Genomic DNA, 23,448 nt, shown 5'->3' with positions numbered 1-23,448 from the left:
TCAATAAATAGATCTGCGGTCACATGTTGACAACGAATTCAATATTTTTAAAATGGGCTGCATAAGCCCAAAGGCTGGCTGTAAGGGTCATCCGTTCTCAGTGGCAGGCGCTCCATAAACAGGATCTGATTCGCTTAACCTCTAAAGTGCCACTGAGTCAGTGATTGTAGCCCCCATCTCAGAGTGGTGTGATGAGGCCCAGCTACCCTGTAAGTAAAGCTTCAGGACAGTGGCGCCCGGCAGGTCCTGGGAACGTGCTAGCGTGGCATCCTGGCAGGACTGCAAATCAGGTACAGCTGTGCCCTGTGTAGCCCCAGTGCCTAGCCACTTAGTAGGTGCCCAGAAAATGAAGTGCATCTCTATGTTTTTAACTAACATAAAAACACACCTGAGATGCAGAAAGGAGATCTCACTGCTCTGAAATCCAACCTCAGGAACATGAGGCTGTCAACCAAGCCTGGGTATGGAGGTACAGCAAGGAGGAAGTTTCTATCCCTGAGGTGTTCAAGGGGTCCAGGTTGGAGGACCAGGGATGGGGGAGGGATTCACTTAGGAAAGTCCAGCAAGGGAGAGGCGCAGAGGCGACTGCTGGCGTGGAGGGTGCTGTGTCAGGTTTGGGTCTGTCAGGGTGGGACCTGCCAGTGGGGCCTCCAGGGGGAGGGGCACGGCAGGAGGGGGAGACAAGTAGAGTGGAAATTCAGGCTTGGTGCTTGGGCTGAGACTCAAACTAGGGTCTTGGACAGGAATACTTGGGATTATTCATTCACTCGTTGGTTCCACAGCTACATCTGGATGCTGGCTCAGAGCCAGGCACTGATGTTCACTTTTAAGTCAATAAGAAAGAAGGGCTGTTAGCTGCCCATTACTGTGCCAAGCCCTGAGCTAAGTGCTTTACCTGTGTAATACAATTTAGTCACCACACTCCACTGTGAAGTAAGCTCACTCTTTGGGAGAAGATCAAAGAACCTAGCCAGGGTCTCTCTGCTAAGTCAGTGGCTAGGAGGGTTGGAGGATAATCACCCCACTCACCCCTAGTTTGTCTCCTGAAAGCTCGCACATCTTTCCTTTTCTGTACACTCTGATTCGTGCTGCTCACTCTGGGCTGCCACTTGTCAGCTTTGCCACTGGTTTTCCTCCCCATACAGTGAGCTCAATGAGGGCAGGAAGCAGATCTCCCTGGTTCATACAGTCACATCCTCCTCCAGGAAGCCTTTACTCACCCCCTCAGCCACGGCAGCACCTCTTCCGGGCCTCAGCCCGTGGTGACTCCCGGACCCCTCTGCTTGTGCCGCTCAGGCTAGCCCACTCCGACCTGGTGCCCTCTGGCCACTGCCTGTCTCCACACCGGCCCAGAGGACCGGTGAGTGTAGGACCCGCGGCCTTGTTTGTCCCTGCTATGTCCCAGCATCATCCAGCCCAGAGCTGGGCGCAGGAAGGACACAAATGAATGAGTTCCAAGGAGGCTATCATTGTCCATGTTACTGAGAAGGGTACAGAGTTCTGGGTAGTTTAAGCAATTTTCCTGCCACACAACAAGTGAAAAAAGCAAGAATTTGGTTCTGGGCAGCTTGAGTGCATAGCCTGTGTTTTTATCCAAAGTGCCAAATGCCTAGTGGGCTGAAAACCATCTTTCCACGAGGTTGACATCCTCCTGCTCTTTCCCCCAGACTTGTCCTTTCCTTCCAGAAAGCTTTTTGGAGCTTTGGGGATGGGGGAGAAGAGCAAGCAGGAGAGTGGGGTGGGTAAGTGGAGTGAGAAGGGAGAGGCCGGGCCTGATTTGAAGGAGAGAGCGCCGAATTCTTGAGGGGTTTCTCTAGACCCATAGGGGGCAGCCGGAGTCGGCAGCCGGAGGTGCGGAGGCGGAGAAAGGGTGGGGACCGGCCCCGCGGGGGGCGATGCGGTAGCTGCAGCGGCGGCCGCAGGAGTTTCCCACAATGCAGCGCGGCGCGCTGTCCCCGGTGCTGATGCTCAGCGCTGCCCCGGAGCCTCCGCCGCGCCCGCCTCCCGCCCTCTCCCCGCCGGGCTCGGGCACCCGCCATGGCTCGGCTCGGTCGGGTCCTGCCCCAGAGCCGTCGGGGGGCCTGGGCGCGGCGCTCGACAGCAGCCTGCGAGCCGCCGTGGCATTCAAGGCGGAGGGCCAGCGCTGCTACCGAGAGAAGAAGTTCCGGGAAGCCATCGGCAAGTATCACCGGGCGCTGCTGCAGCTGAAAGCGGCCCAGGGGTCCCGCCCCGGAGGCCTGCCTGCCCCTGCCCCCGGGCCCGCCACCGGCCCGGGACCGGCTCGCCTCAGCGAGGAGCAGCGGCGCCTGGTGGAGAACACGGAGGTGGAATGTTATGACTCTCTCACGGGTACGGGCCGTCGGGGGGCGCAGGGGGTGCCTGTGAGAGGGGGTGGGACTGAGGCCGGCCAGGAAGCTTTGCGGGCGGGGGCTGAGGCTTGACGGGGTCAGGACTGGGGTCTATGGGGGCGGGCGACCTCAGAACTTGATCAAGGAGGGGGTTTGGAGGTGGAGGGGACCCCAGGGGTGGAAGGAGCTGGGAATCGGGGGCTTTGGGCTGCTGCCGCAAACCGAGGGTGAGAAAAACTTACCCTGGATGAGCCAACCAAGGCCCCACTCTCTCACCGCGGGGACGGTCCTTAGCGCTCTCCCCTACGGAAACCGCCCAGCCGGTCGCCCGCGGGCTCATTCCGGGTTCTTCGCGCCCTCTAGCGGCGGCGCAGATGGGCTCGGCTCCGATGGGTCCGAAGGTTGGCGGCCCTAGGGACAGGAGGGGGCGGGGGGGAGAAGGCGGGAGGAGGAGCCCCGGAGGCCTGGAGGGGCCGTTTGACCGTGAGATTCCGGCTCCCGCGCCCCCCGCAGCCTGCCTGCTGCAGTCGGAGCTGGTGAACTATGAGCGCGTGCGCGAGTACTGCCTCAAGGTGCTGGAGAAGCAGCAGGGCAACTTCAAGGCCACCTACCGCGCCGGCATTGCCTTCTACCACCTGGGCGACTATGCGCGTGCGCTGCGCTACCTGCAGGAGGCCCGCAGCCGGGAGCCCACAGGTGAGGGACGGGGGGAGCAGGGAAAGGGGCGAGAGCAGAGGAAGCAAGGCCAGGAGGAACAGGGCCCATCTGCTTGGAGGGAGTGCTGGTCCACCCACCCATCGCTTCCCGGCCGCCTACTCAGGACACACCCACCCACCTGCCACTCAGACGTCCCCTCACCTGTGCTTCCTCTGACATTCATAGATCACCTCTCCTCCCTTCATGGACCCACCCTGATGCCGCCCATCCACCCAACCCCATTTTCATTAACCGACCCCGGTACTCCCCCTTCTCACGCTCACGGATTCATTCACCTGCTTGCTTGCCCACACGTGCCGAGCACTTGCCAGGAGGCAGACTGACCCCCAGGTGGGCAATGTCAGGATACTGGTGGTGGTGGTTGGGGGGTGGGGGGTTGAAAGAGTTGGAGGCTTGTTCCTTGCCCTCTGGGAAGTCATAGTCAGGGTGTATGTGTGTGCAGACAATATACTCAGTTTCGAACTAAGAGCACAACAGGTGCATGACACAGGGGTGCAGGAGCAGAGGCGAGATTGGCTTTGCTGTAAGTGGTTTGCAGAGAGCAGACGTCTTGCAGATGTCGCTGGAGGATGAGTAGAAGTGTGACAGGAGCCCGCGAGCAGAGGCTTTCCTGGCAGGAGGCATAGCAAAAGCAAGAGCCCGGAGGTGTGAAGTGCCCCCGCTCAGCTTGTTGTGGCTGGGTTTTTGGAGAAGGGCTCTGGCAATACCATGTGTGTGGGGGAGCCGCTGAAGGCTGGGGACAAGGAGGTGTGAGCCGAAGTGGTGCAGCTGTCACCTGCTGTCCCGGGACACCCAGATAATGCCCTGCCCACCTCCCCCGCAGACACCAATGTCCTACGCTACATCCAGCTGACTCAGCTGAAGATGAACCGTTGCAGCCTCCAGAGGGAAGACAGTGGGGCCGGGGCTGGGACTCGGGATGTCATTGGCTGAGGCAACCTAGGGGGACTGTCCCTACCCCCACTCCCTCCAACGTCACCCTGTAACTTCCCCTGACTCATGTTTTCGCTGGTAAAGTACTTGTCACTGGTGACCATAACCTCTTTGTGTGGTGTTCTTGTGGGGGCCAGGGTGGGGACATGGATCTGAGCTTCACCCCCAGACACCAGAGACCCAGGGAGGCCTAGGGAGGGAGCATGGGGTGGGGGGTGCTGACTCAGGATGGCACAGGCTCAGGACCTCGGCTGGGGAAAGACACACAGCCAAGCGCAGTAGGGGGCAGGGGTTACCTTTAATGCTTCATTTTGTGCCAAATCCCCCACGATGCCCTGTCCCTGAGTAACCCGGCCCACCCCCACCCCCCAATGCAAGGCGGGCACAGGGCCCCACCCCCTGGGTACAAAGGAATAAATTAAGTGATCCCTCCACCCCTCCCCCAATAAATAGAGTGGGTATCCTGCCCAGGGCCTCCCCTGCCTCGTGGCCTGGTGGGCTGGGGCGGGGCCTGGGACGCTACATTCATGGCTGCCCAGGCGGGCGGTGGGGGTGGGCCTCAGTGGGAGCCATGGACCCCACACAGGGGCACTGTGCTGTCCTGGCTCTGCCCCTCCATGTCCATGTCAAGCAGCGTGGGCTGCACGCTGGGGGGCCCGGGGCTCTCCGGGGTGTCCCGCCTGCTGGGAGGTGAGATGCTGAGTGTCCGACCGAAAGAGACCAATTTCCAGGGGTCCAGGCGGGGGCGGCTGGCAGCCGGTCGGGGTCTTGGGGCGAAGGTCAGGGTGGTGGGGCGGCCAGGGAATTCGGGGGGCCGGCGCCGGGTGGGGAACAGGGCCTGGGGGTCGGGTAGGCGGGGGAAGTCCAGGGGGTCTCGAGGGCCTGGCAAGAGAGAATCAGAAGAGGGTGGGGGGGTGGGGGAGAGTCCCGTCAGGACTTGAGGTGACAGTTGGAATTTCTGACTTCTCTAGAGAAATCTGTTGGTCTTGTTGGGCCCACCGGACACAGGACGCTGTCTCTGAGTGGGGTGGGGGGACTTGGAGGGGTGACTGCACCTCGCCACACAGGGGAGGGTCAACTCAGACACAGGGTCATGTGAAAGGCCCCGAGTGAGCCCCGCCAGCAGCCGTCCTCGCCGCTGCCATCGTGTGGGGAGCACGGGCCTGGCTGGAGTGCGCTGGGCGCCAGCAGTGGTATTGCCGTGGCCCTTAATTCCTGACCCCATGCCGTTTCGGGGGGCCTCGCAGAACAGTGAGGGCCCCTGGACACCCTTCCTCCCCGAGCCGTCCCCTTGGCATCTAGGGGGTCGCCCCTGGGTTGGGGCGCGGACCCTGGGGGGCAGGGAGAAGGGCCCCCACTCACCCAGGCCGGAGCCCGCGGGTTCCGGCGCCCCGCGCTGCCCCAGCGCCCCATCCGACGGCGTTCGCCGGTGGCCGCGGCTCACGGCGCGCGCGGCGGTGACGCGGGTGGGCGTGAGCGACTGGCGGGGGTCCCTCTTGAAGCTCTCGAGCTCCAGGTCCACCAGGGGGTTGGCGCCGGCCGCGGGGGAGGGCGCGGGCGGGGAGGGCGGCGGGGAGGGCGCGGCGGGCGCGGCCTCGTCGCTGTCGGAGCGCAGCAGCGAGCGCGTGGAGTTGCAGTCGGACGCCGAGGACAGCGACACGAGGGTGGCCGAGGGCGCCAGGCCGGGGCCGGGGGCCGGGTCGTCGCGGCGGCCCGGGGAGCGCCCGGGCGGGCTGAGGCCCCGCGGGAAGCGGCCGGCGCGGGGGAAGAAGAGGCCGTCGAGCCAGCGCCGATGCTCCTCGCCGTCCGGCGCGCGGGCCTCGGCCACGTCGGCTCCCAGCCCCACGGCGCCCAGCAGCGTGGCGCAGCCCAGCAGCGCGAGCTCGCAGCGCCGCCGGCCGTGCCCCGGCCGGGAGGGGGGCGCGGGGGGCGAGGGCGCCCCCGGGGAGGGCTCGCTGGGGAGCGGCACGGTGAGGTAGGACGGGGTGGTGTAGGGGGAGGGGGGCACGCTGTTGCCTCCGTCGGCCTCCGCGAACTCCTCTGCAACGGGGAGAGGCCGCCATCGACTCCGGGACGGCGCCTGGCGCCCTGCCCCGGGGACCTGGTGGCGAGGGCCGGCCCCCAGCGGCCCCTCCAGCGTGGACACCAAGCTTGGTTCTGGAAGCTTCCTACTCCCAAAGCCCCTCAGCCCGGGCAACGAGCCCGCACTGCAGGGAGGGCCTGCTCGCGCCTGACGCCTTCCGCGCCCGAGACCCGGTTCTCTCCCCAGCCCTGGCAGGGGTCATCCCTTGGTCTTGGGTTACAATCCCCCTCAGCCAGGGAAGGGCCCTTCCTCCTCCCTTTGGAAGGCGCCCTCGCCCTCTTACCCATCTCGTTGAGGCTGGCGAAGCCAGGGGCAATGGGGGTGTGTTTGGGGGATTTGCCCAGGTTGGGGGCACTTGATGACCACTGTTTGCTTCCTTCTCCCAGGGCCTTCAGCCTGCAGGGGGCACCAGAGATGGGAGGTTGGCCCTCTGGCACCTGGGCCTGGGGGTGGGGCTCTGGGCACAGCCGGCTCCTCCTGCCCCCCTACCTCTCTTCTCCTCCAGCCCGCTCCTTCTGCAGAGTGGAGCTGGGCCCCCAAGTCCGGCCCTTCTTCTTGCCCCCAACCAGTTCTTCCTTCTTTGGGGGTCCACTACGGCTCCATGTCCCGCTGCCACCACTGCTGCTGCCGCTGCTGCTGCCGCCCCCAGCGTCCACGGGAGTCACTGGAACGGGAGAAGCCACTTGGCCCCTGGGTCTTGGAGTCTGTGCCCACTGGGCTCCCAGCTTCACGCTCCCCACCCTGGGTCCACCCTCCACCTAGCACCGAAGGGATCTTGGGTTCCACCTCCACTCACCCCCCCCCTCCTTGCTGCAGACCCTTCCATAGCCCCCCACTGCTCGCAGGACAAAGTCCCCTCAAGGCTCTTTCCTACTGACTTCCTCTGCCACATCTGTCACTTCTCACAGCCCAGCCCTTCAACCGTCCATTCAGGCCCCCAAGGTTCCTGAGCAGCTGCTGTGTGCCAGCCCCGGGACAGGTGCGGAGAACGGAACAGTGGGCAAAGCAGACAAACGTCCCTGCCCTTGGGCCCTTTGCATTTTAAGGGCTCACAGGTTAGACTCACACTGGGGAAGTGAATTGTGGAGGGTGTTAGAAGGTGGGAAACTGGGGGAAACTGCAAGCAGGCAAAGGGTTTGGGAGTTAGAAAGACCTCAACACTTGAGGAGACTTTGAGCAAAGACTTGAAGGAGGTGAGGGAGTGAGTGGAGCAGGCGCAGGGTGGGGGGAGGAGCGAGGAGATGGGGCAGGACACGCAGGCAGAGGCTGGGGCCCACGCCGACCAGTTCCCAGGCGGGGCTTTCCTGCCTGCACGCCTGTGCACAGGCTGTTCCCTTCGCCTGGAATTCCGTTCCCTTTCCGCCCCTTCTTGGCCTGGCTGGCTGCTGGCCTTCAAGCCTGGGCTAGTCGGTCGTCTGGAGTCGTCTGCTCCCCCTTTCCTGCTCGCGCGATACTCTGAATGCACGCTCACTCTGGCGGTCACAACTGTAGGGCTGTTCGTCTTTGTGGCCCCCATGGAAGCACCCTGGCCTGGCACGAAGCAAGCGCGCACACAGAAGCGTGTGGGGCGTGCAGGGCCAGGGTGAAGGATGGGTAGAACAGACTCAGGGTGACCCTGGTACCCTTCGCCTCACCAGGGAACCCCACGGCCGTACCTCTGTCCTGGAGCCCCCCACTGCGGCCAGCTCCCCTGGACGGGCCCCCATCCTGGCCCAGCCCCATTATCTCATTTGTCTCCACCCTCACGGCTGCCCTCTTCCAGTCCGTGCGCCTCACAGCAGCCAGAGGAAAAAGGTAAATTTGATGGCATCATGGCCTTGCCTGCAGAGTGATCTCGGACGGCAAACCTCCTGCTCTCCTTCTCAGTTCACTCTGCTCCTTCCGGGCTGGTAAACACGCGGGCACACACCTTCCCACCTCCCAGCCTCCGCCTCTGCTGTTCCCTGTGCCAGGGACACGCTCTTCCTTCGGATCTTGGCTGGGTTGGCTCCTTCTTACCAAGCCGGTCCCTGCTCAAGCCACAGCTCCTCACACAGCCTCCTTGGTGGGAAGCAGCTGCAGCTCTCGTCCCCTCCCTTGATATCCTTCACAGCACTTAGCACCCCTGGAGGTATCCTGCTTGTTTCCACTGATGGGGGCGAGGAGGGGACCCTGCCTGTCTCGCTGGCTGTTCTTCCGACAGGGCGCAAGGTGTGTGCTCAGAGAAGTTTGCTGACTGAGTGCTGGGCCTTGGGCAAATACTCACGGCGAATGGCCCTGAGCCGGGGGATGATGCTGGGGCTTGCAGGTGGGCTGGCCCCATCCGATCCTTTCCGCTTGTCCAGAGTTGGAGAGGCCTGGACTGTGATCTTATGCTCGAAGCCTGCAGAAAAGAGACTTTCCTAAGCAGATGGTTGCATGGGTATCCACAGGGAGGGGCCCTTTGTAGAAGGAACAGTAGACTGGGAAATCCATTTGCTTGCCTGATTCAGGAGGCCTGTGGACCTCAATGGGAAATCTCTTGCAAATGCACATTCTTGGGCCCTGACCTAGCAGCTTTAGGGGTGAGGTGCAGCAGTTCGATGGTGGGGTACTGAGCCTTCCAGGGACCTTGAGGCCCACTCACATTTAAGAGCTTCTGGCTAGCTGGTAGTGGATCTGGGCCTGAGGGTCCAACAGGCATTAACCTGGCCTGGCGTGTGCCCCAAGGAACTGGAGAGCCACCTTTGTTTATTTGGTTGTGAAAAATTTTAGTTTACCTGCTAGAACAGAAACTCCATTCAGTTACTGGAAACATTTAAGCTGATTTGGAATACCTTGGGCAGGTGAATCTACCTTTTTAACTGTAAATGTTATGAAATCTAAACACAGGTCAAGCATTTTTGATGAAAAGTGTGTGCCCACATGGAGATGTGCCATAAATATAAAATCACATGCTGCGTTCCAAAGATTTGAGGGTAGTAATTCCATGGGTAATCCTAACACTTTGGTCAGACTGGGCTAAATAAAATATACTATGAAAATTCCTTCCACCTGACGTACTCCCTTTTTTTAAGAAAAGATTTATTTATTTATGCATACAAGAACTGGGGTACAGCCAGAGAGGATTCACCAGAGACAGAGTGGGGAGCAGAACAGGCAGACTGACTGAAATACGCTGCTGAGGGAAGCAGCGGGCGAGGCAGGAGAGGTCTGCTGCGCCATGTGGGTAGCTCCCTGGCCGGCCGGGTATAGAATTAATGCTGCAGTGGCTGCGCACAGTTCACAGTACTGTGCTTAAACCCTTGCACCACCAGGGAGGCCCTGCTTAATTCCCTTTTGAATGTGGCTGTTAGATCTTTGGGTTCCCTTTGCCAGTTCTCTTCTAAGCACTGCTCTGTGGCTTGTAACGTGCCAAAGAGGCAGCCAGGCCTTACCTGGTAAACAGTCTTTGCAAAAAACAGACCAAAAAAATCAAACTTGGACTGGAACTGGATTAAACCTTGAGATGCAGCTATTAGGTTAATCCCCGTGAAACTTCTGTTTTTGTAGGCCAAAAATGGCCACACATGAGCAAAGACCTTTAGCCAAATTATAATTTACAGGAAATTCAGGGGATAAAGGGACATGTTAAGTGATACCAGGGGATGCAAGTTACCAGAGCCAAGCTGCAGCAAACCCTAAAGGGTAAGAGCGGCAAGATTTGGGGGAGAGGGGGTCAGTTGTGGGGAGCAGATTAAAAGATGTTAAAAATAGCTGGGAGACAAAACCATAAAGAAAAGATCGAAAGTCAAGATAGGGCCCTTCCTGGTGGCCCAAGGGGTTAAGTGTCAGCACTATGAAGCTACCCACATGGCGCAGCAGACCTCTCCTGTCTCCCTGCTGCTCCCCTCAGCAGTGTATTTCAGTGGATCCTCCTGTTCTGCTCCCCACTCTGTCTCTGGTGAATCCTCTCACATGCCCACCCCCACCCCCACCCCTCTGGGCTACACCTCAGCTCTTGTGTGCATAAAAAAATAAATCTTTTTTTAAAAAAAGTAAAGTCAAGATAGAGGTAGCAGGGGACTGTTTAGGGTCCCCGTGGGGGGCTTCTAGGGAGGCTATAAGGTCTGTTTTCATGGGGTGATTATAGTAAAAACCCACTAAGCGGTGTGGGTTTTGGTCAACGTTCATATACGTGGGCTATATTTAGCAATAAAAGTGTTTAAGATATAAAAGGCAGAGATGAACCCTGGGTTGGGGTGCCCCCTCCCGGCGCTCCCTGGGGTTAGTGAGGGGCGTGGTACCCGAGGGCAGGCTGATGTGGCTGCCGCCTTCCCGCAGCCTGAGCAGGCGGCTGCGCTTGAAGTTGCCCTTGCGTTTGCGGACCCTGGGCTTCTCCTGGCTCAGCTGGCACATGAGCAGGTGCAGCTCGCGCTCCACAATGTCCATCTCGCGCTCGGCCAGCTCCTGCTCCCGCCGCCGCAGCTGCTCCTCCTGGAAGCGCTGCTCCTGCGCCGCCCGCAGCAGCTCCTCCTCCCGGCTGCGGAGCTCCTGCGGGCAGGGGGACGCTGGGGAGAGGCTTGGCTACTCTCCCCAGGGGTCTGGCTGGGGCCACGATCCGCTAGCCAGGTTGGGGGCCTGGGCAGGGGGCCGTTAGCCCAAAGAAAGGGGGGGGTATATTTCTTTTTCTCTTTGATTCTTTTCTGCAATTGGGAAAACTTCAAACAATCCACAAAAGCAGAGAGAATATCACACACCCATCTAGCCGCCACCCAAGCGCCACAATCATCTATACTTTGCAGATCTTTTTCTTCACATATCCTCTTCCCTCCTGGCCGCCTCTCTTCCTCTCGTTTTGCTGCAGTGTCTTAAAGCCAAGCCCACACATCAGGCTGTCACTGTGGGTCTCAGGGCAGGGTGGGTCTTCCTGACCCGCCAGCACGAAACCGCCTATTCTCAATATGCAAAGCAAGGGCCCTTGGCCCACAGGGACCCCGAAGTGAGCACAGGGACAGGGGATCCGCCCCACCCAAGGCATCTTGCTTTGACCCTCCCGCCCCACCCCTGCCTTCACCTTCTCCTTGGTCCGGAGGTCATCGAACATGTGCTGGATCTCCAGCTTCCAGTCCTCCTGCAGCGAGTGGAAGGACTCCAGCGGCATCTGGAACAGGGCTGACTGTTCGATGACTTCAAGTTGCTTCAAGATGCTGCCGAAATCTGGCCTCCCGTGGGGGTCTGGGTCCCAGCATTCTGGGGTGGGGGCAGGGGGACAGCAGTGGGAGTGGAGAGGTCAGTGTCTTGCTCTGCTCCGTGCAAGGCAGGTCTTTAAGGCACTGTGGACAAACTACTTCCATGGAGCCAAAGGGAAGGGATTCAAGGTCAAATTCCAGACATTTGTCGGTGAAACTCGGGAGAGGCGCCTGGACACCTGTTCCCTGACAGGAAGTGAATCAGGCGTCAGGGAGGGATCCCAGGGTGATCTAGCAGATTGCTCTCAAGAGCTGTGAGCCAGCTAGGAAAAGGGTCTGGGGGCAGCTCTGGGGGAGACTGTTCATGGCCCAGTGGTTTCAGCCCCTTCTCCCTCACTCCTGGGCCCACCGGAAGGGATGGTGTGAAGGGGGGTAAAGTCTGGGCCCCAGGGTCCCTGCCACCCAAGCTGAGCCTACCCGCTCCACGGGGCCCCGGCTCACCCTCCAGTAGGCGGGCAAAGGGCTCGGGACAAGTGGAGGGGATGGGCAGCGTCAGCTTGTTCATAGCCACGCCATATGCCACGGCCAAGGCGTCGATTTCACGGTAGGGGACCTCCCCCGTCAGCAGCTCCCAGAGCAACACTCCAAAGCTGCAGGTGGGGGAGAGGCAGGGTTGAGGCTGCAGCCCACTCCAACCCTCTCCGATACCCCAAGCCCTACTCCTGCCCGCGGTGGGCCTCCCTCACCCAGCAGCCAACCTGGCTGAGGAGGCCACAAGAACCTGATTTGCTTCCGTCGGCCCCATCTCAAACAGATGCGGTGGTTGGCTCTCTGACACGCTGCCTCTGCTCTGCTCTCTTCCCTCATCCCTGCCTGAGCCCTCCGTGCAGATGCACCCTTCTTAGCTCTGCCCTGTGGTGACCCCTGCAGCCTCCCTCTAATACGCTCAGGCTCTGTGCGCAGACACCGGCTTTACCTCGCAGCTACACGGAACAGCTGAACAAGCCCTACTCCTAACCTCCGGCCTTTGCACATGCTGTTCCCTTTGGCAAGATCCCTCTGGACTTCGCGGAATTGTCCTTAAGTGATACCTCAGGCGCCCCCTCTGCAGCTAGAAAGCCTTCCTTGATTCCATAAGCTCCAAAGCTGGGTGATGGGGCCTTCCTCTATGTCCCCATAGGACCTTCGCCACTAACCTCTAGAATCAAGTTAACATCATTTAACAAGTATAAAGCCTTACTCCAGGCCGGCATATGCCTGGCACTCAGTCACCCTCCCAACAGCCTGGTAAGGCACGATGACTGGCATCACCCTCCCATTTTATGGGATGAGTAGGTGCCAGCTCAGAGAGGTTGAGCTGTCTGCCTGAGGTCACACAGCTAGTGGATGGAGGCGTCGGCCACCACAGTGCCCTGAACGCTGCCCCACGCCCACACACGCATCGTGGTGCTGCTATCACTTGTGTGTCCATCGTCTCTAGTAAACTGTGCTCCTTCTGGATCCAACCACTATTTTGTACCTAACATGTAGTAGGGCCGTTCCCCCTCCATGTACGCGTGTCAGGCACCAGAACAAGACACACACAGCCTGCCCTGCCTCCCCGTCTTGGCACCAAGAGCTCGAGCCGGCCTGCTTGAAACAGCACCCTCCTCTGCAGCCGAGCATGCCCATCTGACAGTGGTCCCGGCCAGCGGGATGTGGGAGACGTGTGGCGTGCAGCTAACTTAAGTATCCTTGAAGGGGTGGCTGCCCTTCCTTCTTTTCTCCTTCCTACTGGTGAGAATGCGGACACAAAAGCTGGAGCTCAAGCAGCCATTTTGGACCATGAAGTGAACTTGGGAATGGAGGAACAGGTGGCAGAAACAGTGGCTTGTGACTGGAAGGTGGCAGGACCCCTCGCCTCTCCCCAGCCTGGAGACCTGTGGGCATGTCTGGACAGTCACGACTGGCCAGTGCTACTGATATCTGGGGGGCATCTCCTGAAAAGGAGAAGACAGCAGCACCCTGGAAGAGTTATCTTCCCGAGATCCAGGACACCCCTGCTAAGGAACCCTGATGCAGGAACCCCCATGTCCCTAATGCTGGGGGCACCAGATCAATCCTGGGCTTTACATGGGAGCAAAAACTTGAGTCTTGTTTCCATACGGGCTTTCTGTTTCTTGCTGCTGAAATTTAGCATTTAGTTCACTCAGCGACATGAACACCTGACAGGAACCAGTCTGGACTTTGCGCCAAGGGCCTGTGCTGCTCTAGTTGCCCCTTCCTGTCTGATCTGTGCATCCCTAAGCCATGACTGGCTGCTGCTCCACCGGGAGCCTCAGCTAGGGACTGCCCTGGGTTTGCTTGCCACCCTTTTGCCTCTAACCCCACCCCTTAGAAAAAGGAAGTTTCTGCTGTCACACCAAGTCTTGTGGGTGATCAACACCTCAGCCCTGACTGCCCTCACCCCTATTACCCAGTCCCCCCGCCTCCAGCCCAGGGAGCCTTTGCAACCCTCTGTCAGATCCTGTCATTCAGAAACGGCCCTCCAGCCAGTTAGCCGGAAATCAGGAGTCAGTGACTCCCAGCGCTGCCCTCCGGCGCTTTCCCCACAGCACACCATTCCTAGCACCTTCCTCCTTGCCTGCTTCTCCTGACAGCGCCTCACAGCTGTTTCCGGAAGACACCAAGCTCGTTCTCACATCAGCACCACCTTTGTGGGAGCTGTTCTTCTGCCTGAGATGCTCCCCTCTACCCCAAGCCCTACATGGCCGGCTGCTTCTCGGCATTCAGAACCTAGCTCAAGTGTCACTTTTCAGCAAAGCTCTCCCCAAAGTCATCCAGCGGCCCTTGGGGTGCTTTTCATTTAACTTCCTAGCACTTAACACTAATTTTTTGTTTCTGGAGGATTACTTGATCATCTTTTAAGAATTACCTTGTGGTTTTAACTTAAAACAGCTCTTTTCAGTTTCTTATAAATGTATTTATTTGTTTACTATCTCTGCAGACAAGAAACATGTCTGTTTCTATCCACTGCTGTATCCCTAGCATCCAGTGCAGATGGCTGGCTGGCTGGCTGGCTGGCTGGCTGGCTGGCTGGCTGGGTGGTTTTCGCCAAAGACCTCAATTTCCTGTTTGACAAGTAGGGGCGGGGGACTGGATGGTGTCTGGGGGCCTTTAGGGCTAGCATCCTGTTCTCCATTTTGGGGTGTTTTACTCTAAGTGAGGTTGTCCTCAGCTGCCATGTCTGCTAGCGGAGCACACACCCGCTGTGGTGTTGTCAACAGGCCCTTTTGCTAGGCCCAGATCCTGGTTTCAGTGGGAGACTGTTCCTCCCACTCTACCCCGGCCCCCATCTTCCCCACCCTGCCCCAATTTCTAGGAGGCCTCCCAGGCCCCCCATTTGCACCTCCAGACGTCGCTGCTTTTGGAGAAGAGGGAGAGACGGATAACCTCCGGGGCCATCCAGGCGTAAGTCCCCGCTGCGCTCATTTTGGTGGTCTTGTGCCACTCTCGAGCAAGGCCGAAGTCTGTGATCTTGAGCACCGTGTCTGTGAGGTTGTGGTTCTCGATGGCCTCCAGAATAAGGACTGTGGGTGGAAGAAAGGAGGTCACCCTAGCCTGTGGGCTGCATACCCTGCTCATGCAGAACCTCCTCTTATTCTCTTGCCTGACCTCACCTGAGGCCCCTTTCCAACCTGGGATACCTGTGAGCCCTTCCCCCAGGGCCTGATCCCTGCCCCAGATTGCGGGAGCACTCCCTAGCCCCTCCCTCCCGACTCCAGTCTGGGCACTGGAGCTCAGGAAAGGCAGTGGTCCAGGCCTGCCCAACCGCCCCGAAGGCATGAGCAGTCCATAAGCAGAAGGGATGAAGGTGGTTTTCCTCCCACCTTTGACCCCCCGCCCCATGGTAGACTGTGCCCACAGCCCCAATTCTGCTTCTTTCTGTGTCACCCTCTCTGCCGTGTGACTGCACAGCCTTCTCCAGTAAAGAGGCAGGGCACATCCCCCTTTACACCCCCCCCCCCCCCCGCCGGTGCCCATTTGCTTCTGGGTTAGCCATGTGAATTCTGTAGCCAGCAGAATCAGGCAGAAACGACAGAGAGCCAATTCCAAGCCTGGGCCTCAAGTGGCCTCTCGTGTTCACATGCCCTCCTGTACGTCTGCCATCACCACGAGAACGTGCCTCGGCTAACCTGCTAGCCCAAGGAAGGCAAGAGAGACCTGGCGCAAAGCTCTCTGGCTGAGCCCAGCCCAAACTGCTGTGCCCTTGCCCTGGCCTGCGAACGTGTGAGCAAGTGATAGATATCTGTTGCCTCAAGACAACAAGTAGTTTTAGTGATAGTTTGTCACATCGCATCTCTGTGCCAAAATCTGACGGATGCAGCCACATGCGTGATGGACAGCTCCATTCACCTGCTGCCCGGGTCATTGCCAACAATGACAATCATGGACAGTGCTTCTCAGCAGTCTACTGTACCCCAGGCGCAATGCTCAGCCTTTACACGAATTCACTAGCATGCAACCCATTTTACTGACCAGCAAACTAAGGTGCAGGAAGAGAGGAAGTCACTTGGCCAAGATTACACAGCTAGAAAGCGGGGCAAAGACTTGAACCTGTTAAATCATCAGAACCCGAGCTCTTAACTGCTATATTTAGCTGCTATGATATTTTACTACTTTCTTTTTTTTTCTTAAGATTTATGTATTATGCATATAAGAGCTGGGGTGCAGGCCAGAGGTGCGGGGGGGAGAGAGGATTCACCGGACAGAGTGGGGAAGAAAAGGCAGATTGACTGAAATACACTGCTGAGGGGAGCAGCGGGCGAGTCAGGAGAGGTCTGCTGCGCCATGTGGGTAGCTCCTTGGCTGGGGATCGAACTCGTGCTGCAGAGGCTGTGGATAGTGTCACAGTGCTGCGATTTAACCCCTTGTGCCACCAGGAAGGCCCCTCACTACTTTCTAACAGAGGCTTTCACTGTCCTATCTGGGTTTGAATCCCAGCTCTGCCACTTACTAGCTACATAAACATCAATGAACTTAATCTTTTTTTTTTTTTTGAAACTTAGTTAATCTTAACACTAACATTTCTCCATTGTTAGATCGGAGGGCAATAGTATTTACCTTACAGGAATGCAGTAAAGATTTATTACCTGGAGTAACAATAGGATCTTTGAAAGCCCTGATATTATTAGTGTGTGGTGTCACCATAACTGTTCCTTCTCTCTTCACCTTTGTCTTTGACCATTTCTGGCTACTTCTCCAGTTGGTGTAATAAGGTAATTCTACCATCATGCCCATTTGGCAAACGAACAAACTGAGAGTTAGAGAGATCGCTGCATTGCCCAGCCCACACAGTTGGTAATCTTGTCCATTCTTTAGAACCTGACCCCAACGCCCCCTGCTCCTAGAAGCCTCCTGAGACTTCTCCCTATGACTCTACCTCTCTAGTTGTACAGTGACACTGTAATAGAGGACACACACACCACCCATATAATCACACTTGCATCAGCTCCCTTTAAAATATCTCTCTGATCATGTCTGCTCTGCTTAAAAACCCATAGTGACTTCTATTACGTTGAACACCCAAAATCCTCACTGTGACCCCCAGGCATATGTGATCTGGTCCCTGCCTACCTTTTTGAGCTCATCCACTTCCACTTCTGCCTCATTCTTGCTGTTCCAACCCCTCTGGTCACCTTGTTTCTCCAACAAGTCATACTTCTTCCACAGCAGGATCTTTGCTCAGGACTTGCAAGACTTGATCTCTGCTTTAAAGTTGCCTTCTCTGGTCATCTGTCCTAAAGAGCTCCCCCCGCCTCGTTGTTAATCTGCCTCATTTCTTTCAGAGTCCCTGATAATGAATTTGTATACTACCCTCCCTTCCTAAATACCAATCAACCATCTATTTCTGTTTCCTGGACTATAATTTCCTTAAGGGGAGACACTTGCCTTGTTCACTTCTGTAATCCCAGAGCCTAGGACACTGCCTAGTAGACAATGCTGCTTAAGAATTGTTGGTTGAATGACCCAATGGATAAGTGATATCAGATGAGGAGTCCCACAGGGAGGGCGGAGCGGGGGGAAGCTGAGGGGAGGCTGGTGTGCTCTGCTTCAGTCCTGGCCTAAGGAGCCTGACCAACCAACTCTTTGTCCAGGTGGCTTTGGCTACAGAAAAACCTAACCCTACCTGCAGGCTGTAAAGCAGCAGGGGTGAGGAAGGGCTGGGAAAGGGTCCTAGTGTTCGGGAGCGCGCTGCAGTGCTGCTTGCATTCTGCCAGCATTTCAAGGGAGCTAGTGCATGAGGATCAGCGAGAGCAGGGGCCATCTGTGTTTGTCTCGCTAACTCCCCAGCCCTGGCACAGGGCTTGGTGCACCATGGGGGCTTAGTAGCTATCTAAGGGTACAAATACCAAGTCTGGGAGGTAAGGAAGACTCATCCCCTTGCTTGGGGACTTGCAGTTGGGGGTATACAGCAACAAACATAAAAGTAGCGGAGTGGATCCAAACCAATTTCAAGGTGTAGAATTGACAGGAAGGAGGCTGGGAACATACTGATCTCTTTCACTATTGATGGAGAGGTAGGACTTTCCCCCTGCTGTCTCCTTAAGGGTGGGGCTCAAGGTCAGGCCCTCTGGAAATATCTGGCTACTGGATGAAATCTCTTATCTTGTGTGAAGCACACGAGGTAGAAGAGGAGAAACCATGGCTGTCTTGCTTTCTGTGGGATCCTACTTAATAGGCGCTCAGCGGGTATTTGCTGACATCAAGAGAAGAAGTTCCTTGATGTAGATGTGGGTCCTGGAGAACCTTCCCTTCCACTTGGCCCTGGTCCTTATTCAACCAACCAATCAACTTTCAAGAGTCTGTGATAGGCCAGGGAGGAGGAAGCTTTTATGTAAGCTACATCCCATTCCTTTCCTTCACCATTTCCAGCTTGCCTGGGCCAGCTGGGGCAGAGACCTAGGAGGACTCCAGGAAGAGGTTCTCAAATGGGGGCAATTCTGTCCCCCAGGGGATATGTGGCAATGTCGAGCGACATTTTTGGTTGTCATATCTGGAGCTGAAGGGTGAAGAAAGCTCGGCGCATCTCGTGGGTGAAGGCAAGAGAAGCTGCTCAGCCATCTAGGACGCACAGGACGGACAGACAGACAACTACAGTGCCGAGGGTGGGAAGCCCTGCCTCCAGGCTGGGTCTTTCTGTCTCTGCCTGGTGGACACTGCCACCGTGGCTTGACAGTGGGCAGCTATGAGGGCAGGCACTGTGTCTGTCCTGTATCTGTCCTGTTCAGACAGGGAAACCAAGGCCTGTCCCCATGTCCCTGGTATATATTTATCGAGCTACTGTCACTCTAGCTGAGAAGTAGAACCACCGCCTGAACCTCTGTGTCCACCTGGCACGAAGGCATAATGCCCTTGCCGTGTTTTCTGGTGTCCTCATTTCCCACCCCATGGCCTTATAAGGTTCTGTGGAAACAAGTTTCAGAGAACATCACTTACTGTTGATGGACTTGAGGTCCCGGTGGATGATGGGCACAGGGGCATCGTTGTGCAGGTAGTTCATGCCCCGCGCCACCTGCACAGCCCAGTTGACCAGCACGTGAGGGGGCACCCGCCGACCGGCCAGCACCCTGCTCAGTGCACCCCCTCTGGCATACTCCATCACCAGGCAGAGGTGAGGGGGGCTGAGGCAGGCGCCCCTGAGGGCAATGATGTTGGGATGCTGCAGGGCTCCGAAGAGTCGGGCCTCCTGGCGCACCTGTTCTGCTGTCACCGCCGGGTCCCGCTCAGGGTCCAGCCGGGCGGCCTTCACGGCCACCTCCTCGCCACGCCACAGGGCCCGATAGACCTTGCCAAAGCCCCCTACCCCGATGATCTCCTCTAGCTGCAGCTCATGGAAGGGGATCTCCTGGGGCAGCTGGAGGCCCTCGGGCGCGGCAGGGGCGCCGGGGGCCACGTAGTTGCTGGGGAAGACGCCCACTCGGCCGCTGGGAAGCTGCCCGGTCCACCAGCCCTCATCGCCCGACACGGCACAGTCCTGGGAAAGCACCTGGACGCGGTCGCCCCTCCGCAGGGTCAGCTCCTCGTCACCCGCCGCCTCATAGTCAAACACCGCGGTCCAGACGGGCCCCGCGGGGGTCGTGCCCCACTCCTTGGCCGCCCCCCCCTCCTCCTCCTCCATGGGGGAGGGGCCGGGGGCTGCGGGAGGCCGCTTCACACAGGCTGCCCGCGGGGTGCAGAGGGCGGGCCCCGGCGGCCAGGATGGGGAGCAGTCTCTGCAGGTTTCAGGGGGCTCCTGGGGGCCATGGCTAAGGCGCCCTCCGCAGGAGCAAGGAGAAGCCTTGAAAAGGGCAGGGTCGTTCCTTCTGATTCCGCTGTCAAGGAGGGGCGGGGTGGGGGTAGGGCGGCGGGTTCACCTGTCTCCCCCAAATATCAGGATGCTAAGAGGGGCTGGCCGTGGGGGTCCCGAATTCCTGCCGGGGCCAGCCGGTGGGGGACGCGGGCGAGGGAAGCAGGCAGCCCCCTTCCCTGCGCCTCTCACCCCGCGCAGCTCCACCGGCGGCCCCCGGCTCCGCATCCCGGGCCACGACCGCCGGGCGGGGCGGGGGTGGCAGGGCCCCGGGGGCGGCCGCCCCGGGACGGGGTGGCGCGCCCCTCGGCCTCCTCACGCGCGGGTTGGCCGGGCGGCCCGCATCCTCAGCACCGGCCTCCGGGTCGGCCCCAGCCCCTGCCCCCGCCCGCGCCGCTGCCCGGGGCCGCCGGCGGTGCCAGAGTGACGTGCTCGCCGCCGCCGCCGCGGTGCCGCCTGGGAGTTGTAGTCTCCGGCTGCGCGGCCTCGAGCGCGGCCCCTGGTCCCCCGGTCCCCAGAGCCCGGCTGCCAGCCTCGGGCCACGGTGGGGACCCCGAAGGGTCGAAGCGACCCTTCTGGGGAGATGAACCTGGCTCGGACCTGGGGGGCTGGGCGCCTGGAGAGAGAAGGGGACCAAGCGCGCTTCACTAACCCAGCGGGGGCCGCGGCCTAAGTTGGGATTGACGGTGACAGACGCGCTTCACAAAGTGAAAAGCAGCCGCCGCTTCAACGATGGTCGCTGTCCGGATCCTCTAACTCGGTCCGGACTCGGTCCCAGTGGCTGGACCGCAGCTCGGGCCCCGACCCGAGGTGCACGCCGGGAAATGTAGTCCGCCCTCCGACCCTGAGCGCGGGAGGCCGCCCCCCAAATCGCCGGAGCTGGGGGGTGGCTCCAGCAAGCTAGGAGGTCCGGCTGACGGCTAGATCCGGGCGGGGTGGGAAGCAGATGGGAGGAGGTGTTCGCCGTGCCTGGACATCACAGCCGCGTCTGCTCTCCCCTCCAGCTCGGCGTTCCTCTGCCTCCCCAGTCAGAACTGTTCTGGAGAAGCCCCCGCCTCCCGTAAGAGCAACTTGAGTTTGGGGAGCTGTAGTGCGCATCTTGTGCTAAGTGCCCTGCACACACGCGTCATTTAATCCTCGCAAAGGCCCCATTTTACAGATGACACAGAGAAATAAAGTCACTTGTCCACGGCCACCTAAGTGGCAAGGCAAGAACTGAAAGCAGTCTTTAAAATTACAAACATCCACAGCAACCATGAGATTTACAAAAATGCTGCCTACCCGTTGAACGAAGGAGGAAACCGAGTCCTACAGGGGTTCAATGCCTTGTTCCGCGCAGCAAAATTCTAGGTCTGTTTACCTGGCGTCTCCTGAGTGATCTGGGGTCTGGAGGAGGAGACAAGAGAGAAAGAATGGTGGGCTCTGTCCCTAAACTCCGGAGAACTGCCTCGCAGACTTCAGGGAAGTTTTCCCACTCTCAGGAAGTGGGTCCCTGGTCTTCTCGGCCACTTGTCAGGGAGACTCAGGACCTACCAAGAATGGCGGGTGGGAGAGAAAGGACTTGGGGGGCAGCTTCACTTTGAGCACAGGTGTTTCTGCTGTAATCTGATATGTGCGTTGCTAAAAGACTTGGAGTTCTGCAAAAACGGTGCACTAAAAATAACAAGGTTTTATGGGAAAAATAGAATTTGGAACAGATTGTGCAAAACCTGTGCAATTCTATAATCGGAAGACTATAAAACCAATAATGATTCTAATAGAAATACTAGCACAGTTGATTTTCCACAGGGCACTTGTGTCCAGAAACACCTTCAGTCTTCTTTGCAATCTTAAAAGCTGGGACTTATGCTTCCTCCTTGGAGGCCCAGGTGTGGAGATACTAACTTCTAATGGAGACCATTCTCATCAGAATGAGCAATTTGATCCCAGGTGTAATCCTCTTTATGACTGTTACTTTAATAAAGGGGAAATCTTTACAGTTTCTTTATCTGCATTCAAGGCTTTGCCACATTCCATACATTGTAGCCAGCTTGGCACACTTTGGAGCCCTAAATCAGCCACACTCATCTAAAATACACTTGTGTAGATTTGCCACATTTTTCCTTAAGATCCTTTTGTTGTTGTTACTAAGGCTTCCCCTTTAACAATGAGAAAGCTTGCCCCTGATTGCCTCAAAAATGAACTTCCTGGAGAAAATTGGGTAGTAACCTAGGGCTTGTGTTATGCAGACATCATTAGCCTGTTTACCAATTTTTTATAGGTGATTCATGTCAAAGGAGCGGTAGCAGATCACACAAGCAGATGCCCAGACTTGGGCGTGGCAAAGGACCTGGCTTTGTTTTAAATCTGGCTGGGTCCTGCAAGAGGAATGCGAAGAAGAATGGAACTTATCCATTCCATTTTAAAAATCCTTTGAAGTCTGATTGGTCTTGTAATGAATAAGTTATTGATCGGGACAGAATTTATTATAACTGTAATATTGAGCCTTCCATCCTGGAACATAGGTACACATTCCCTGTACATGATTTCTTTGGTTCATTCACTAGTACTTCATTGCTTTTACTTATTTAATTATGCTTTGGATTTTATTGTTGTTGTTCTTTTCTAATCAGTTACTGTCATTGCTGTTTTAAATGCTGGTCTGGATTCTGGCTATCTTGTTGAACTCACTCTTACTTGTTTGATAACAGCTTGATAGGGCCTCTCTGATGGTCCAGAGGTTAAGTCTCAGCACTACCACTGCAACAGTCTAAGTTCTATCCCCTGCCAGGGAGCTAACCCACATGCTGCAGCAGACCTCTCTTGTCTGGCCGGCTGCTTGTTGCTCCCCTCCTCAGTGTAATTCAGTTGATCCGTGTGTTCTGCTCCCCATTCTGTCTCTGGAAGATCCTCTCACCCCCTGCACCTCTGTCCTAAACCCCAGTTCTTGTATGCATAAATAAATAAAAATATATCTTTTAAAAATATGGAATGATAGTGGTGATGATGGACCATCATTGTTATTTCTGGACATTTATAAGCATGACTCCAAGGTGTCACCATAAAGTGTGACTTTTCAGTAGATGGCTAGTAGAAGTCCTCTATCAAAATCTATTTTTTGATTTGCTGTTTTGTTTTTTTTAAACTAAGGTGTTGAATTTTATCGAATGCTTTTAATGTACATATTGTAAATTAGATGATTTTTCTATCTTAATCTGGTAATGTTGGACTATCCTCCTCTCTTTCATCATTGTTGGATTTGATTTAGTAGTATTTTATTTAGGATTAGTTTTCATTTGTTTTTAAGAGTTTTTTTTAAATATATATATTATTGATTTATTTATTTATGCAAGCACTGGGTACAGTCAGAAGCGCGGGAGGGTGAGAGAATTCACCAGAGCCAGAGCGGGGAGCAGAAAGGGCAGAAGGACCGAAGCACACTGCTGAGGGGAGCAGCGGGCAGCAGGAGAAGTCTGCGCGCCATGCGGGACCCTCCTCCGGTGGCCGGGGAGCAGCCGGGGAGCAGCCGGGGATGGAACTGGCATTGCAGAGTCTGCGGGCAGCTTCGCAGCCCAGTGCTCAACCGCTGCGCCACAGGGGAGGCCCTGCATTTGTTTTTATAAGTGGAATGGGCCTGTGATTTTCTTTCTTGTGCTAACCCCCCCCACAGTTTTGGCTTTAGGGAAATCTTAGCCCTGTTCAATAACTTGGGGGAACCACCTACCTTCTTTTTCTTTTTAAAGATTTATTTATTTATGCACATAAGAAGTGGGGTACAGGCTAGAGTTGCAGGGGTGAGAGGATTCACCAAAGACAGAGTGGGGAACAGAACAGGCAGACTGACTGAAATACACTGTTGAGGGGAGCAGAGGGCTGGCAGGAGAGGTCTGCTGCACCATGTGAGTCAGCTCCCTGGCCTGCCGGGTATCA

The 23,448-nt window shown here is 57.2% G+C and overlaps 2 protein-coding genes across 2 annotated transcripts; one reads left to right on the top strand and one right to left on the bottom strand.

Moving 5' to 3' along the window:
• Nucleotides 1-1,930: 1,930 nt before the first annotated feature.
• TTC9B (tetratricopeptide repeat domain 9B) lies at nt 1,931-4,104 on the top strand. Its single transcript, XM_037516567.2, has 3 exons — nt 1,931-2,349; nt 2,862-3,044; nt 3,889-4,104. Exons 1-3 carry the CDS (start codon nt 1,935-1,937, stop codon nt 3,996-3,998), a joined length of 708 nt encoding a protein of 235 aa, XP_037372464.1. The 5' UTR covers nt 1,931-1,934; the 3' UTR covers nt 3,999-4,104.
• MAP3K10 (mitogen-activated protein kinase kinase kinase 10) lies at nt 3,332-19,738 on the bottom strand. The gene is made up of 10 exons (XM_037516566.2): nt 18,690-19,738; nt 14,599-14,779; nt 11,712-11,860; nt 11,096-11,271; nt 10,326-10,572; nt 8,327-8,443; nt 6,571-6,745; nt 6,365-6,477; nt 5,361-6,038; nt 3,332-4,880 (listed from the first exon to the last, which is right to left on the bottom strand). Exons 1-10 carry the CDS (start codon nt 19,369-19,371, stop codon nt 4,558-4,560), a joined length of 2,841 nt encoding a protein of 946 aa, XP_037372463.1. The 5' UTR covers nt 19,372-19,738; the 3' UTR covers nt 3,332-4,557.
• Nucleotides 19,739-23,448: the final 3,710 nt, after the last annotated feature.

The sequence above is a fragment of the Talpa occidentalis genome, unplaced genomic scaffold, assembly GCF_014898055.3.
Source record: "Talpa occidentalis isolate TD23 unplaced genomic scaffold, MPIMG_talOcc4v2.1 talOcc4.17, whole genome shotgun sequence".
Lineage (NCBI taxonomy): Eukaryota > Metazoa > Chordata > Mammalia > Eulipotyphla > Talpidae > Talpa > Talpa occidentalis.
Note: the sequence above shows the minus strand (reverse complement) of the source record. Positions and strands in the feature narration are given on the sequence as shown.